The sequence below is a fragment of the Glandiceps talaboti genome, chromosome 23 (assembly GCF_964340395.1).
Source record: "Glandiceps talaboti chromosome 23, keGlaTala1.1, whole genome shotgun sequence".
Taxonomy (NCBI): Eukaryota; Metazoa; Hemichordata; class Enteropneusta; family Spengelidae; genus Glandiceps; species Glandiceps talaboti.
The window spans coordinates 2,931,783-2,949,848 of record NC_135571.1 but is presented as its reverse complement, the minus strand read 5'-3'; the positions used below and the strand labels follow the sequence as shown (position 1 = coordinate 2,949,848).

General features: G+C 34.4%; 1 protein-coding gene across 1 annotated transcript in view; it reads left to right on the top strand.

The window, feature by feature from the left end:
- Positions 1–18,066, top strand: part of LOC144453146 (neuronal acetylcholine receptor subunit alpha-4-like) — a 73,785-nt gene that overhangs the window by 44,328 nt on the left and 11,391 nt on the right. Inside the window, exon 2 of the mRNA XM_078144425.1 lies at positions 14,322–14,431. Coding sequence (XP_078000551.1) covers positions 14,322–14,431 — 110 coding nt within the window. The remainder of the gene's footprint in view (positions 1–14,321; positions 14,432–18,066) is intronic.

Genomic DNA, 18,066 nt, shown 5'->3' with positions numbered 1-18,066 from the left:
AGACAGAGTACAGAGAGACAGACATATGCACAGTTAGAAGGAGACAAAGACGGTAAGGCTGACAGAAAGACAGCTAACCAGACAAAAAGCAGAAGATTAGAGAAAGGGAAGAGAGAGAGAGAACCCTTGGCCTTTACGGACTTAATCATATTTCAGCCTAACGAATAACTCCTGGCAGAGGACATCACAGTACAGGGAACTTGACAGAAGATAACACAAAAGGAGTATTGATATTACGAGACTTATCAAAATACACACAGAAACCAGCACAGCAAAAACGCCGATCTTTGCAATTCAGACAAACCTAGAAGAAGAATGGCATAGCTTACTAATGGATGACTCAAATTAGCATGAATAGATACTGAATATTATCTAAACAATACCTAGGAATAGTATCGATCCAAGGTTGGAAATAGAAGCCATTAAAGACTGTTCATTTGCAGTAGCACACAAAAGCAATGATTTCCTCATCATCAGTAACATCTTTGTAAAAATAAATATAAATAATGACCGATCGAACCTCTCTGCATTTAACGCTAAATTATCTTACCGCTGCTCAACCGAAGTCAGTGCTTTCGGAAGTTGCTTCGAAACATTCACGGTGATGTTTATTGATGAGGTGAACATTATTTGTTTCTCTTCAAATGTAACATATTGATTTCTGATTTCCGACTGAGGGTTTTAGTATCTGATAACAAAGGGAGTGATTCCTAACTTTGCTGTAGTTCTAAGATAGTGCGAATCATAGGAATGGCGGCTAATAAATGTAATGGAATCCTGGAAAAGTTTGGAAAAGTCTGGAAAGCAACAATTATTCATATAAGGAGCAAAAAAATTTAAAGGAAACTGTCTACAAACACTCATTTTATTCAAAGTAATTGAAGTGAAATTTTTGCGCTACTTTCATATTTTTTTTCGCTAACTTAAACATTTGAGGTAACATAGAGAATGATTACCACTGTTCGAATAGATCCAAGGTACAGTAAATCATAGGAATGACATGGTGCCTAATAAGTGTAATGAAATTCTGGAGAAGTCTGGAAAAGCCTGGTAAAAGAATTACTGGTATAATGAGCAAACACTAATAAACGTTAATAAAACTTTCGAAGTCATTAGTATGAGTGATCATTTATAAGTTTGAGTTCCGATCACATGTTCACAGTGTATTCACTATCGGCTATTAGATTATTGGGCACACACAGGACAAGTCTTCATAGAAGACACAGTCCTCCCCAAATACTTTACTTCTATATTACTTAATGGAGACATGATTTATGTGATTAATGAACACATGATTTGAAAGAATTGGGAGCGACACAAATGTACTACAAAGTCTGTGTGATTATGCAGAATATGGCTGGACTTTGATAAGCAGACGAAATTCTCAATTATGTTGGAAAGATTTAATTGTGTATTTAAGATGATTACCTTAAAATTCAAGCGTGTGTAATATATTATATCTTTTTTATGTTTGGTATTGTGGATTTAATACTACACAAAAATAAATATGTGTGAAAAATAAATATGTGTGAAAATACTATGGCGACCCCCTTTCTAATGTACTTTTATGATGTATTATACTTCTAGCCCGAATATGAATGAACTTGTCACACTTAGTTACCTTTTAGTGAATGTTTAATCATTCAAATTTTCAGTACATTAAGAATCATAAATCGTTTCCTGCATTCAATAACGACAGAGGGCATGCAATTTATCGTTAGAATTTGATGAGGTCACAACATTGTAATTAGGGGTGGCAACATTTCAAGGAAGAGGTTAAACGCTTTCATGCCATGCCGATGGAAACGTTAAGTTTAGAACTATTTGTCAATTAACGCAGTGTGAAATCCAATAAATCAATGACTCCTTTTTACACACCCATTTTGTTAAGGGAGAGTTCAAAATCAATCAATCAATCTGGAAATGAAAGTGACTTTAATCGATCAGCAATGTTTTACTAATGATCTATATTGGTCATATGTATGGAATAGATTGCAAATCCATTACTAACAGGTTATTAAACTCTAAGAAACTTTCATAAATTCTTTTAAGCTGTTGGCTACTTTGACAATGTTGGCTAATATGTGAACTCTGGCTAGCATCGCTTTCATTGACAGAGTTCATTGAACTATAGTGTATATGTACTTCACATCATTTCATTTGAATTATTTTGATATCATCTCTTATTTCTTTTGATATCTCTTATATCATCACGTTCCTTTTAAGTTCGTGCCTTTTCTTAATAATTCAGTGTTGTGTGTCGTAGGTCTATACATATGGGTTTCTCCTAGCTTCGTCTCATCTAGTGTTACATCGCCCCATGTCATCTTATACAGGTGAAAGATAGAATGTGAAATCCGTATTAACATGTACTCTTTACAAGCTAATGCAGAGTGCTATAAATCTTTCTGAACTTATCCAACGAGATGTTGCTAGATAACCTTGGTATCTACATGTACGTATGCCATGGAAAATCAATGACCGTGAAAGCATAGCGTGACTACTATCTATATTCTGTTAGTTGACACCAGATAGTGAAACGACATGCTAATTAGTACAGCAAGTGAAGAAGCGTGCAGTCAAGACCCTGTGTTGTCGCACACAACACTGGTAGACACTGTCACGGGTTTCCTTGATTCTGTTCAGAAGTGTTGAAATATTTTAGTAAATAATGGGATTGCGAGGTTCAAATAAATCTTGAAACATTCAACATTAACATGTCAAATTTCCCGCCTTTATTTTTTGTTTTATTTTTCTATTTACAGGACGAAAAGATGCAGGTTATCAAGACAAACGTTTGGATGTACCAGGTAATCATGTGATTGTAACCTCTTTGTTGATTGGCTAACATCATTTCATATCTTTTAGTACACTCTTTATTATACGCATGCGCAATTACGGGTACAGAAAAGTAGACGCACTGTGCAATGGATGCATTTTCGTATTCAAGTTAAGGAGTTAAGGTTGTGGTAAGGAGTAGTGCAAGAATACTTTGAGACCCCTAACGTACAGCAAATCTTTGTTCTAGTCCACGAGTGGCTACAACTTTACCGACATCCCCCCTCTGTCTGTGCAAACTTTAATTATGAGTAGACACTTACCAACTAAATGATTATAATGATTAAGGAACTCTGGTACCAGAAAATGTACAGGTTTTGAGGCGACGACAATACAACACATTGAACCATAATTGAGTTTATGTACACCCTACCCTAATACATTGACTTCCTGTTACCTAGACAGGTTGCTCTAATATTTGAAATTAGTATTAATAGTCTGTTAAACCATGGATTTGAGAATTAATCAATCGATCGATGGATCGATCAATCGATGGATCGATCAATCAATCAATCAATCAATCAATCAATCAACCAACCAACCAACCAAACATCCCAATGAATCAATCCATTCCAAAAACATATCTTGCTAATCATAAATGGAACCTTCAAATAGTAACACACATATTATTAATTATTCAACCTCTTAAGGGCTAGATGCAGTCATCAAATGATTCTATCTATGAATACAAATTGGTTCATATAACCTTTCGAGTCAGGATGTGCTATTTTCAATAGACTCGTAATTTCCTCTTTATTTTTTCATAAGCCTTCACATGTCTTGAACTACGAGGACGAAATCAACTCTTGACATACACGCACGTAAACACAGGAAATTGTGTTTAACGTTGAAAGATAATCTGTTGACTGATTAGGTTGGAGTCTTCCGTAGTAATATTACAGTTTGGTTATTTGATTCGTTTGCAGTTATATCATATGTTCTTCAATTTCATCAAAATGAACGACATTTGAAATATAAATCAAACTGAAACCAATGTAGACGTTAACATTTTAAAATGTCCATTTGAAGAACAGAATCACATTAATGGCCTCTTGTGCAGAGGATTGTGGTAAAGCCGAGAACATTGTCAACAACAGCCCCTCCCTCCGAATAAAATGATTCATACAGTTGAGGGTGATCAGTTTGAGACATTCAGTTTGTGACATGCAGTATAATGAGAACGTACACCAAGCACTGTTTATTTTTGTAACGGCATTTTACCACACTTAACGTTATAACAATATATTTCCATGTTATCCAAAGGGCTCAATATTTGAGTAACTAATTGTCTGAAATTCAATCTGCAAGTTAACATATCAAAGTGTATGCTATTGCTATATCGACGGCATGATTTGCACTCAATAATATAACGTATTTGATTTATAGTTGTTACCTTAGTCGCCCACTATACGTTGCATACTACTCTGGCAATCGAGATCTCGGTTAACTAAGATAGACACAACTAAAGCTACTGTTGATCAATGTGGTGGAATACACAAGTGTGTGATGTCAGTGCCTTAATTGTAAGAATGTACTCGCCCTGTGATAAACTTAAATACAGTGTAAACATTGGAACTCCCGCAAAAAATGGACTCTACAAGATCATAGAAGTCATCAGAAAATCCACCCAGGCTACTGTTTGCACAATTAAACCGCTGTCCATCACTGTGCCAATAGCTTGTATCACCATGTTGCAAGAATAGTTTTAGTTTGTGTATCTTAGTCCACATAGACCTCCATTACCAGAGTATTAAGTCATATACAAATACAATAATTTATTTACATTTGCCGTAACTAAGTAGAATCAATAATAAAAATCATGCAAACGTTTTAAATATTCCATGATACAATAAAACACCAATATTCAATTAGCAACAATGAGTTCAAAATGTTTATTATAATTATAACACTTTAGATTATATTTTAGATTAATATTTGTTTACTAATGTAACCTCTTAACGATGTCTGTCATATTGGGAAAATAATAAAATGCATACGAAATTGAATAAACTGAACAAACCTATTAAGCACAACAGACAGCAGCGCTGCATTGCACCAGTTTAGGTTTTGCAGACGAGAAATTCTACTATACTATGATTATACAACCCTTGCAACAGTTGTTGCAAATTTCTAGACAACTATTGCAAGGGTTGTAGTTGGGGAAAAGCAATAGCTAACCTCTATACAGTGTCAAAGAAACACCTTCTCAGGCGATACAATGTATAAACTCTGAGCGTGCAGTTTGCACATGCGCAATGTACACCGTATATATGAGCTAATATCATTACTACCCAATCATTATGACATTAATAGGGGTTGTCTGAACAAGTAAACCACTTGTATTAGAATGTGACATCACCTTTTAAGACGACATAAAAAAGCAACAGAATTATCATGAGTAAACGCATGTATAAACTATAATGCAGTTTTCTGTTTTCTGTTCAGTACGACATTCATTTTAATGAATTTAAAATATAAAAAAAATATTCCAGTAAAGAGTTTTTAAAAACTTTACATCATTATAGCTGTACCCCTTATGTAATAAAAACCCTGGCAAATGATTTTGAATTGATGCACAATTCTGTTATACGATTTGGAAGATCAAATATATAACTATAAATGATTTAGGAGTTTTACAAAAAATATCTACATGTATTACGACAACTTAAGAACATCTCTCCTGTATAATTGAGCTATGCAGGTAATGGTTAGATAGCATTTTAACTTGATAGTGCCTTCACTTATTATAAACTTTCCATAAATTAGTAAATCACATGATGAAGTTTAGGATTGTCAGAGAAGCATTAAGAGAAGAAATTGCTTATATTTGCATTGATGAAAACATGTTTTCATTCCTTGTATAGAATGTGAATCAATTTAGGCTAGAACAGTGGGACTGCATAAAATATATATTTTGGTATGTATTGCACGTGTAAGGCCATAGGGTTATACAGCCATCTAAGGCCTTAGGTTCAACTAAATAATAGAATACAGCATCGGGATGGTACTAATAGGATCGAAAATGATTCCTTAAAACCATCCAGAGATAGTTATTATCAAAATATGTTTAAAGATCCTGAAGGTGAGTAATGGACCATAAAAATGCTATCCCGATTTTGTACCTTTGCTTCCTGCCTAGCATATGACAATTCACTATTCTGACATTAAATTCCTCAGGCCATGATCATGTTCTTTTACCGCTGTACTTTTTAGCATACCTAATTGAAACTTTAGACTTCTACATACACTCCCAGTAGGGAATTCTTTTACTGCAGGTTTTGAGTGTACGCAGTCTACTTTGAAGATTGTCATTATGTATATTTTTAAGTCAATAGTATAATACCTGTAAAGCTGAACTAGCAGCAAGTCGAGGGTTATTTTCGAGCAGACAACCAACTATATATTCACTGAAAAGGGTTAAAGTATCAATAACTAGATATTGTATATTTTTCATTATAGTTCGATTTGAACCGTATCTAGTACAATAACAGGTAGAAATGGTGATTGCGTTCAGGTGTTGATTTTAGGGTGTGGACCCCAAAATAAAATCGATTACATTTATTGTACTACACTATATGTGTACAGCTACACAAATACGTTTACTCACATGTGGTTTAATACTGTTCAGGGTATGTATACAATATTACTAGTAAGTCGCTATATGTTACAAAACACTTATAACAGAAATTTCATTTATGGCTAGCCAGTATTAAGTACAACCAAGTTATGTATTAGACAACTCAGGCCAATTTGAGATAACACACCAAAAGTTGAATGTACAATTTTAGTATGAATGTATATTTTAGAACGAAGGATATTATCCATGACGTATACTCGTTACTAAGGCTTATGTAAGTAAACTAACAGAAGTCATCATGTCGAAATTAGCAAAATATACAATCAATTTAGGTATTGGGGATTTGAATAATCTTCATCTGTTCTTTTGAACATTCAATTCAATGAGTTGTCGAGGCCTTTTCAACTGCTGATCTCATATGCCCATTTACAACAAAATAATATAAATTGATGTTTCAGGATTCTAGTAATTAACAAGTATATCCTCTCTATAATCAAATGTCGTTTCTCCATATTTTACTTCCAACAAAATCTTTGATTCCATTTCTTTCCATTCCATCACTCTTGCATGTGTAACTATTCATTCGTCTGTCTGTCTGTCTGTCTGTCTGTCTGTCTGTCTGTCTGTCTGTCTGTCTGTCTGTCTGTCTGTGTCTCTGTCTATTTAGGTATCCTTTCATCCTTTCATTTTATTTTATGAAACCACAAATACAAAAACATATCGATGGAGAGTGTGTACACTTACAACATAAAACTATTCTCATACAAGTCATGTAGACAAATTGACATGTTTGTAGTGAGCAAACAAGTAATATCAGTTCATTTATTGTGAATTGACGCAGTCCATGTCGTAGAATGGTATTTATGAGCACACCAAACGGTAATTCAAAACGGCAAAATTTTTGCCATTCACTTAAAATCACAATCCAGGTATTCATATTTGATAGTGTTAAAGTATCCCCGTGATCACCAAATTGGGAACTATTGACATCTATCCAAAGATATTTACAATTATTCACTTGAAAAGAACAGACATTTGACGTATACTTGGCCTCTGTGTTGGTAATGTTTACACTCAGTTAATCTTGTGTTTCTTGAAGCTGTCAATATTTGACTATATTGTTTATACTTGACTGTGGCAATGGTCCTACACATGACGATACATTATGATCGAATAGTCAAGGGGAAAATAAGAGATTAGGGTTTACGCCATTTTTGGATAAACATTGCAGACGTTTATAGACTTAAGGTTAACCTTCTAAACCGGGGCACGTAGGATTGTATGACTAATCTTCTGAACCTGATTAGTATTACCATTTTTGAAATAGTATGATTGCTTTGACATTCAACCCTCTTCTTAAAAAAAAAAACTATATCAAGGTTGTCATGGCAATATATGGTTTGCTGACAATTGGACAATGCTTATTTTTCATTACTGCTTCATTTCAAAGGGATGGGACGGGGTTATAGGTCTTATGTAGCTTAATTTGTTCTCTTACAACTACACAAAATTAATATTTATTTGGGTGTGTAGTTATCCTGATATTGTATTTTGATAACAAAAGGAATTTATCAACTCATTTCACAATCTAAATAAATTTCTGATAAATCATAAGATTATCTGTTTTTGGAATATCTACTGTCACGTGTGTGATATTATATGATATTAAGTGAAAATTATAGTGTCGGTGCGTTTAAAAGTGATTAAGCACAAAACCAAGTTATTCTCTTTGAACAGAAAATATGGATTGAAGTGAATAATTGTAAATATCTTTGGATATATCTCAATAGTTCCCAATTTGGTGATCACGGATACTTTAACACTATTAAATGTGAATAACTGGATTCTGATTTTACGTGAATGACCAATATTCAAATCGTTGTCCTTTTGAATTACCGTTTGCTGTGCTCATAAATATAATTCTACGACATGGACTGCGTCAATTCACAATAAATGAACTGATATTACTTGTTTGCTCACTACAAACATGTCACACACACACACCCCCCCCCACACACACCCCCCCCACACACACACACATATATATATATATATATATATATATATATATATATATATATATATATATATATATATATATATATATATATATATATATATATGTGTGTGTGTGTGTGTGTGTGTGTGTGTGTGTGTATAATTATATATGTATATATATTAACAAAGCAAACTAAAACACTATAACTTAATGTCGCCATTTTTATGTTGTTGCTTAAGTAGTTCCATTTAATACATATCACCCTACGGCAAGACATATATTAATAAGTAAGAAGACTGGCAAACGTGGCACAAAGGTGATGCCGATGTATTAGGACAGAACACGCTCTTGTCAGGTTTGAGTATATGGAATGTCCTGACTTAACGATCTGCTGTTACTTCAACTAAAGGATTTGAAAACCACTTACGTTGATTGAATGACCCATAACAAACCTTGCCTGTGTTTTGTTATGATTAGAGTAAATACAGAATTGTAAATTTGACTCGAAGGTTGACAGGACTTAAGATAAAACTTATGGATTATAAAATCACCGTTATTTTTGAGACTTCATCTTACGACATTTTTTCTGTGAAGATATATTTCAACGAGGCATGGGAATTGTGTTATTTCAATACATAATTAATCTATTCCGTGCATTGATAAATCTAAATCATATTGCTCCACTTACGGAGCTCATAAATTTCTAGTTATTAGATACGCGGCAGAGGTATAACGAACTTAACATCATTCATATAGTAACTCGATATTTGATCTTTGTATCAAATATCATTAATATCAATCTGCTTTCTTTAGTCTTCCATTCTAGAAATTGATAAAACAGTAAAACACAAGATCTAAGTTGAAGTAGCCCAAACTGAGTTTAGAAGCAAAACACACTTGGGTGAATATACTTGCATAAACCTAGATTCAACTCAAATGTTCTATTAAAATATTAATGTCGACTCGGTGTAAACCGTAGATGACATTTAAATTTTCTCTTGGCGTTGGAATTCTTAACCGAGTTGATGGCAAAATAGACGTATATTCAGTATTCATATTATAAATCACACCATACAACGCTTGATGAGTAGATATACCTTGTATTAGGCCTTAGCTAATAAAAAATATTGTGTTGTTCCGATTACGCTCAATTTTAGAATAGGTGGGGTAGGTAGATTTTTTATTTTATTTTTCAATTATTATATATATTTTTTTCTGGGTGAGTGTCTATTTCAGGTTTTCCATTGTTTTCCAAATGGTCCCTGTGTTGTTTATTTTTTCCTATCAGATGCACAGCCATTACGGATTGGAAGAACATCTTTATATTGTCTTTGTAAGTTGATGTCAGTTCCCACATCCACTATTTCTCGTGAGACTTCACAATTTTTGCGATTTTATTTTTTTTTTCCTCGAATATGTGAAAAAGGTTTAGGGTCGGCAAGGTGGGGTCGGGTAACCAGAACCAAACAATTGTCTTTTAGGCCTTAATATGTTACAAATACTGTTTAATGTACAGCAGAAGTTATCCTGGAAAACATAAACTTAGGATTGTCTCACTTTAAAGAACTACATAGGGAAATGTTAGAACTGTGACATTTAGATTAGATTAATCTTTCCGTCACACATGGCCACGCAGTCTTGAATGCTGCGGGATTACTCTAAAACGTATTCCTAGAGGTGTTCTAATGTATTAGCAGAGGTGTATGCGTTCCTGTGAGATTTCAAGGCAATAATCATAATATCAAAAGTGAACTAAACATGCAACAGTGAGCTAAACATGCAACTGTTACAATGAACTAAACATGCAACTGTTACAGTGAAGTAGACATGTATTTTGAAGGGAAATGAAACTAACTTCACCATTTGTAAAATGTAGCGCTCGATTTTACATCATCAAGTTTTACAGGCATTCAAGCATGTTATTTCCATATCTCGTTAACGTCACGTTCTATAAATACTTAACGATATGAGATTTTTCGCTTTCTTAAGTTAAACGACTGTTAAATATATGTATATCTTGTTCACATCACGTTCTATAAATACTTTATACAAAAATTGACGATTTGTAAAAGGATTGAAAGTCATGTTACAGCAACCCGTATTTATCTATATGTAATATGTGTAATATGTACGTATGGCCTAAACGGGAGTCATTAACACCCTGGTAATTATGATCTGGTTTCAAATATTAAAGTGAACTGGCAATTCAGACTGCGCATGCGCATTGTAATCTTCTGTAGATGCAGAAAAACGTCACCTTGGTTGGTGGGTAACCCACGAGATATTTTAGGGCTACCTTAAAAGTAAAAATTGCTTACAGAAGTGATGTCATGGTTACCAAAGGAACTATGCATTATGAGAGATAGCTGAATGACATGTGTGTTCTCCAAAATACATATATGCATATGTGTTGCGTTGTCGAATTCTAATATTAGCAAACGCAAATCTTTTAGCGTAAACGTGATCTTACTTATGAAGAGTTTAGTTATATTGTAAAAAAAATATAGGGCCAATGAACAAAACATGCTGTGTTCTCTTTTTCGAGTAATAGCAAATAATGTTAATAATAATAATAATAATAATAATAATGCTGGTTTTTACATAGCGCTTTCCCACCCAGTCTTGGTGCTCAAAGAGCTTTACAATTACTACCCCTGGCTCCGATCTATAGCGGCACAACGACCCGTTATACTTCCTCAACTCCCTGGGGAGCATACAGTCCATTGCAGCCTTTATAAGCGCGTAGGATTAAAGCATTCACATTGAAACATCTATCCTACCAGGTCCCCAATTATACAGCTGGGTTGACTGGTTTAAATCTTGCCCAAGGACTTTAGCCACTCAGGAACAAACGTCATCGATGGGGCTCGAAACTGCAACTTGCAGACTCCAATCCGGCCAGTCTAACCATCATGACTCCACAAATGCATAACTTTGGGCAAAAGTGGTTTAACTTATGAATAGTTTTTTAAAAAATAGACTGTACATTTGAATGTTTGTACGTTTCTGGTTTGTAAGATAAATTATGAAACAACCTGTGTCTCTACGCATGTCTGGATTCTATGATGTCTACCGAACGTTCAGTTTTACTTTATTCTTATCAGAGAACGATGTGAATCAGCATGAACACATCTCAGCCGATGGCGGTGTAATGTCATTCGTGATTACGTGATCTTTGTAAATGTCGAGCCGCCTATGACCATTGCATGCAATATTCACGTTATCAATTAGTAGAAAGCCCCTTTCAGTTGTAAACATATATAGAACAAAACCCCTTCGTGACTTGAGTGGAATTAAACGATACTTTAACAGCAACGAGGGGCGATAGATTCAAACGTAGGGTCTCGTTACAGACCCCCGCTGTAAAATTAAGAAGGTATACTTGAACACATGTAAGAATTGAGGAAGTGAGTAACTCATTACAAAGCATACTAGGGCAATATGTAGACAGTGATACACTGTGCAATTTGTCTATATTTATTGTTGGGGTACTTTTATCATCCAGCTGTTTGATATCTACATATTAAATTCTCGATATCATCATGGATATCTTCATAGCTTTAAAGCACAACTGAATTAAAGTTCAGCAGTGCTATAGGGATGGTGAAATGTCTGTGTGTATGTATGTATGTATGTATGTATGTATGTATGTATGTATGTATGTATGTATGTATGTAAACGTGTACCCACAACACAAACCCATCCCCCATTCCACAACCCCACCAGTCATCTACACACACACACACACACACACACACACACACACACACACACACACACACACACACACACAATGCGAATTTATAATGTGCCTTTCTTCCTGCGAGCTCAAGTCGCTCACAATTATTACCCCTGGCACGGATCAACGGCAGTGCAACGGTCCTTCATACTGCCTCAATTCCCTGGGAAGCATAATATCCATTGTAGCCTCTATAAGTACATAGGATTAAAGCATTCACATGGCAACCTCGATCCTACAAGGTCCTCAATTATACAACTGGATTGACTGAGGCATAATCATGGTTCGAATCTTGCCCAAAGACTTTTCAGAAACAAACGGCAGCGATGAGGCTCGAACCTCCAACCTGTAGATTCCAAGCCGGTCACGCGAACTATTCGACAATCATGACTCCAGTACATACATGCATGCATACATACATAACGATTAGCTGTAATATTACCAATTGCATGCATGCATACATACATACATACATACATACATACATACATACATACATACATACATACATACATACATGCATGCATACATACATACATACATACATACATACATACATACATACATACATAACGATTAGCTGTAATATTACCAATTGCATTCTCTGTCTACGTGCTGTTCTGGGGGCAACGCTTCTCTGATTCCGCACAACATCTGTCTGATTTCACATAAAAGTAAACGTGTTTGATATTAAAAAGATAATTATGTAGTTGGTAGTGAAATACGACAACTGTTTTTATTAAAAAAGTAACTCTAGCTGCAGCTGAATGATTGCTAATATATTACCTAACGAGTTGCATATAACATGTATTTGGAACTTGATCTGGCACGGTTATGAAAATTAATTGTCAACAAAGAATACAAGATCAATGCAGATATTTTTCAAATCATTAAGGATGCAACACAAATAATCGTCGGCTAGCCAGATTTTCCAAGCATTTTTACTGTTCACTCTCTGCTGTGTTATAAATCTTCTTTCGGTATTGGAAAGATATTGCTCAAATGGAGGAATGAGATTATGCAATGAGGCTGTGAGCCACTTTGTAAGTTGACTCTAATAACAATGCTTGAACAAAGGGCCAACGAAAGAATGCTTGATTTGCTCGTGTAAACCGCTGTCCAGAGGGATATGAACTATCCAGAAAATTGAATTTCCGTGCGTGGTTGAAAACATCTTGTGTCTAATTCCAAAATGAGAGATATTTCCTTTACAATTTGAGTTCATTAGGTGACTGGTAATTTGCAATCATACTAACCCAAATATGCTCTCTTGACATTTATCTAAATGGCGCTACATGAGCCACGCACACGGAGTTCATATGATCCAAATAAATAAACTTTAATGCAAAGGCTGCAATTCATTCATGTTGGCATCTAGCATTAGTCCATCTATGTATATGTCCAAAAGACTACACTGTGAAACATGAATAGCATATATTTTGTCTTCTGTTTGGAATTATTAACATAACATCTGTCTGTCTGTCTGTCTGTCTGTCTGTCTGTCTGTCTGTCTGTCTGTCTGTCTGTCTGTCTGTCTGTCTGTCTGTCTGTCTGTTTGTCTGTCTGTCTGTCTATGTCTGTCTGTCTGTCTGTCTGCCTGTCTTTCTATCTGACTGACTGACTGTCTATCTATCTGTCTGTATGTCTGTCTGTCTGTCTGTCTGTATGTCTGTCTGTCTTTTATTAGCAGAATTTCCACTGTAGTAAATTGTGATGAAGTTTGTATTTATACAGTGTCTTTGTAATTGTTCTAAACTATTAGTGGAATAACAAACTGTATTGTTGGCAATAACTATTTTGTGGTTATATCAAGTAAATCCGATAATGCTTAATTGCTAAATATTCTCTGTGTTGTCATTTCTCATAGTTTGACTTCATAAGGGAGAATTCATTTTTGTAATTACCATGAAACAGGTCAATACTCTGAAAATTGTTCATGAACTTAAAAAGTACATCAGTCCTGGATAAAAAAAGAGGAAAAATTGAAGTTGGTGATGAATAAAGGTCAAAATTAACACATACAAATATATAACAGGTACATTGTAAAATGCATCAGAATTGCAAGTAGTTATCTGTATAGGCAGTAAAGGTAAGTCAGTTCCTATACATGTATAGGCTCTGTCAACCCTAATTTCAAATCTTCAATCAGTATTTTTTCTATCTTCCAGGAGTGGGATGATTACCGTCTACGTTGGAATCCACTTGACTATCATAACATCACTCTTTTAGTTGTTCCTGTAAGTTATATTTGGAATCCTGATACATCTCTTCTGAATAGGTAAATATGTGGTTTATTTTATTACCGTCATAACCTTGTTGATAATAATAATAATAATATGTATATCTATTTACCAATGAAAGATTCATGTTAAGTGAAAGTATTGGAATTACGAGACTATAAGTATATACACATATGGATGGCAAAGCATTCTATGTGTATATATATATATATATATATATATATATATATATATATATATATATATATATATATATATATATATATGTGTGTGTGTGTGTATGTCTGTATGTCTGTATGTATGTATGTATGTATGTATGTATGTATGTATGTATGTATGTATTTCTTATAACTAGAAAGTTCAATTTAAAAGGAATATCATAACTTGCCAATTCTGTTGTCAAGGGGTGTCAGAGCAGCACAAGCACGGGTCAATTGCTAAAAAACGTCAACAGATGATAAATTGATATTTTTATGTTCGTACCTCGAAAATAGTTATTTCAGAATGTTACGCGAAGTACCTACAACCATTATACAAGACTGACATGTTTAGCACATGTTTAGGAATGACTAACATTTAATACGTAGATCAATTCTCAAGGTAGTGTTTGCGCAAAGATAGTATTTTCGTCACCAAAGGGGAGTCAGGTCTTTGATCTTTAGCAGCATTGTTGGGATTTATTTCTGTCTGCAAATATTTACACGACATAGTTTCCACATATACTTATGAATAATTATCTAATTGTTTGTTTGCCTAACACTTCTTCCTTCAAGAATTGTTAATGCAGTGAGATTATATGCACATATGTTGCCATGGTTACCTATCACCATTATGCAAACCGTCACAAAGGCCTGGGTCTATAATGTATGCAGAGAAAGTTTGACGAGACTTCAGAATATACTTCAATTTCTAGTCCAAAAAAAACAGCAAAATGAACTCCAGGGAAAACGATTACTTTAGGATATATGCCATAGAAGAAAATTACGCTAAACTAGCAATATCACGTCAAGAGTAATTTCTTTAGATTGAAGACACTTAAAGTTTATTTTCTTTTCTTCTCAATTGCATTACCTAAGACAGATATAATCTCCTTTGTATTTCAGTCAATGCGAAAATCACGTTATGCATACAGACGAAGTTTGTTTTTCTGACGAGAAGTGTGCTTTCCGTCTCGACAATTTACTTCGCATGAAATCTGAGACAAGAAGTTAATTAGCTTTTGTCTCGTTCTTTAGGCATGTAGTACAAGGGTATCGCAGAAATCAGTGTAGACTGACCTCTAACTCTTGTGTAGCGGATCAGAAGTTTTCAAGTATCCCTCCAATACATAATCACAATCACTTGCTACATTGCAAGCAGGCTTATTTGTCTTGATAGGGTTTATGGCTGGATTGAAAGCAAATTCCTTCTCAAAAGATCTTAAGAATAGTATTAAAGCTTATTATTGAAAACATTGCACGCAGATGAACAGATTTGTGAAATGAAATAAATTAATTTGAACCCCAAGGAACTATTTATAGGGCATATGTCATGTCTGATTGTCTTATATTCTGTAAGGTGCTATCCTGAAGGTCTGCATGTTCTAATGAACTATGCATTAACTTGTTTCTCTGACACACTTAGTGGTTTCAAGACGCTGTTAGATAATCACTAAAACTCTTAATGTCTTTTTTTTAAAAAATGAACTTAGTTATACAGGTCACAGAGTTACGTCAACGCCTGTGGTTTTATTTAAAAAATCAATGGATATGCGGATTTTCGTAATTAAGATACCCTAAAAAATGTACAAATCTATTTGTAGGAAGCCTTTTCATATGAATTTTAAGATTATGATCAACCTCCTGTCACGGTTTGATTCATTGGACCCAAACACGTAAACTGTCTTCGTACGTGATTTAAATTAAAATGTTGCTATTCTTCAAGTTTGCGTGTTTTCAAACTTTTGTTTGCTATAATACTTTAAACTTCGGTATGTTAATTGTACTTACAATAGTGGTAGCACTTGTGTACGTGTATACCAAGAGCAGAGTATGTGGCTCATGACTTTAACTTGACAATTTGTCTTGCTATGGGTATATATACAAGTACCTCTTCTGCATAGCAATATAAAGTCACTGATAATGAGTTTCTTTGTGTGCCAATATCAAATCCCTGTGGTACATAACCGATACTACGGTCGGGCAAAAGGTCCATCCTCACAACGGTGTATCATTTCTAGTTAAAAAGAAAATGATTTCAAGAGCACCGAAAATACAAAACACGTAAATGTGTACGAGCAAGGTTACGTGAGTACCCTCTTTCATATGAACATTTCTAGTCCCCTGATGTTGATACAAGGATCTAATTTAGTCTCATTTCAACGTTCAAGATAGTCCTTTTTATGGGCTATACAGTTTATAGCTTTTGACAACTGTGGTTGACATGATTTCATCTGTACAGAAACTACCATAGCCCATTAACCCAATGTGAATAAGCTTACCTGATATACTGTTCAGATTTAAGGTTAAATATTAGTTCAATCTGGCTGATTGAAATGATAAAGCTATAATAATTCAAATTACTTCAGCTTATTCCTTGCCAGAAATTAGTGTTCACTGACAGAATCTTTCAATAGCAAAATAGCAAGCCTTAAAAGCCCTCTGTATTGCTTTTATTGATACATTTATCGAACTGTTCTACAGTTTATATACAGTGATACATCCCCAGGCATGCTAAGCCTTATAAGGCATAATAAAAAAGTGTGTGGTTTGATTATGCTCAGTTTTATTTTTTTCAGTTGTGAGTGTCTAGTTCAAATAGTCACGTGTTTTCCAAATGGTCTCTGTGTTAATTGCTTCCCATCATATGTACTGCCATTACAGATTGGAAGAATACTTTTATATTGTCTTTTTAAGTTGATGTCAGTTTCCGCGTCCACTATTTCCACTATTTTATTATTATTTTTCTCGAATATGTAAAAAACAAAGTTTAGGGTCGGCAGTGAAAAACTAGGTGGGGTCGAGTAACTGGAACCAAACAATTATTTTTTAATGCCCAATCATATTATTTAGAGAAAGATAAATCATATTTGCATAACAATAATAATGCTGCGATCCAAGAAAATATAAAAGCATACTTTAGTAGACCAATGCCAACTAAACCAAACATCAAATAATGCCCTTTAACCTTATTGAAATTGAATCTTCTGAAATGCCTTGATAAGTTCAAGACGTTTTAGTATTTGATTTTCGCACTTAGTACTGTAATCCCAATACACACTACTATTTCACACTAGCCAAATGTAACCATACATATACTACTAAATCAGTCTTGCTAATTGACCCTGAAAGTCAAGGTCGAGGTCTAAGCCAAAGGTCTGAAACTGATATGCATATTCATCGTGTGACATGTCACCTTTGTGCCTGGTGTGAAATGAAATTGGATATTGCTTATAAGAGAATTTGAGTGTTATCGACGGACAGACACACGTTCGCACAGACATTCGGGCACACGGATGGACGGACAGAGTTCATTGTAATAGCCTACCTGCTGAGGGGAGTGGGGGTTAACATAATATTTTTAAGCAAGTCTTTGATCCTACCATAGTTAACAAATTAACCTTTTCATTATGTTCTGGCATATTGAGAGGACTGGAGATTTGGTATGAGTCAACACAATTTTATGACATCTGAGT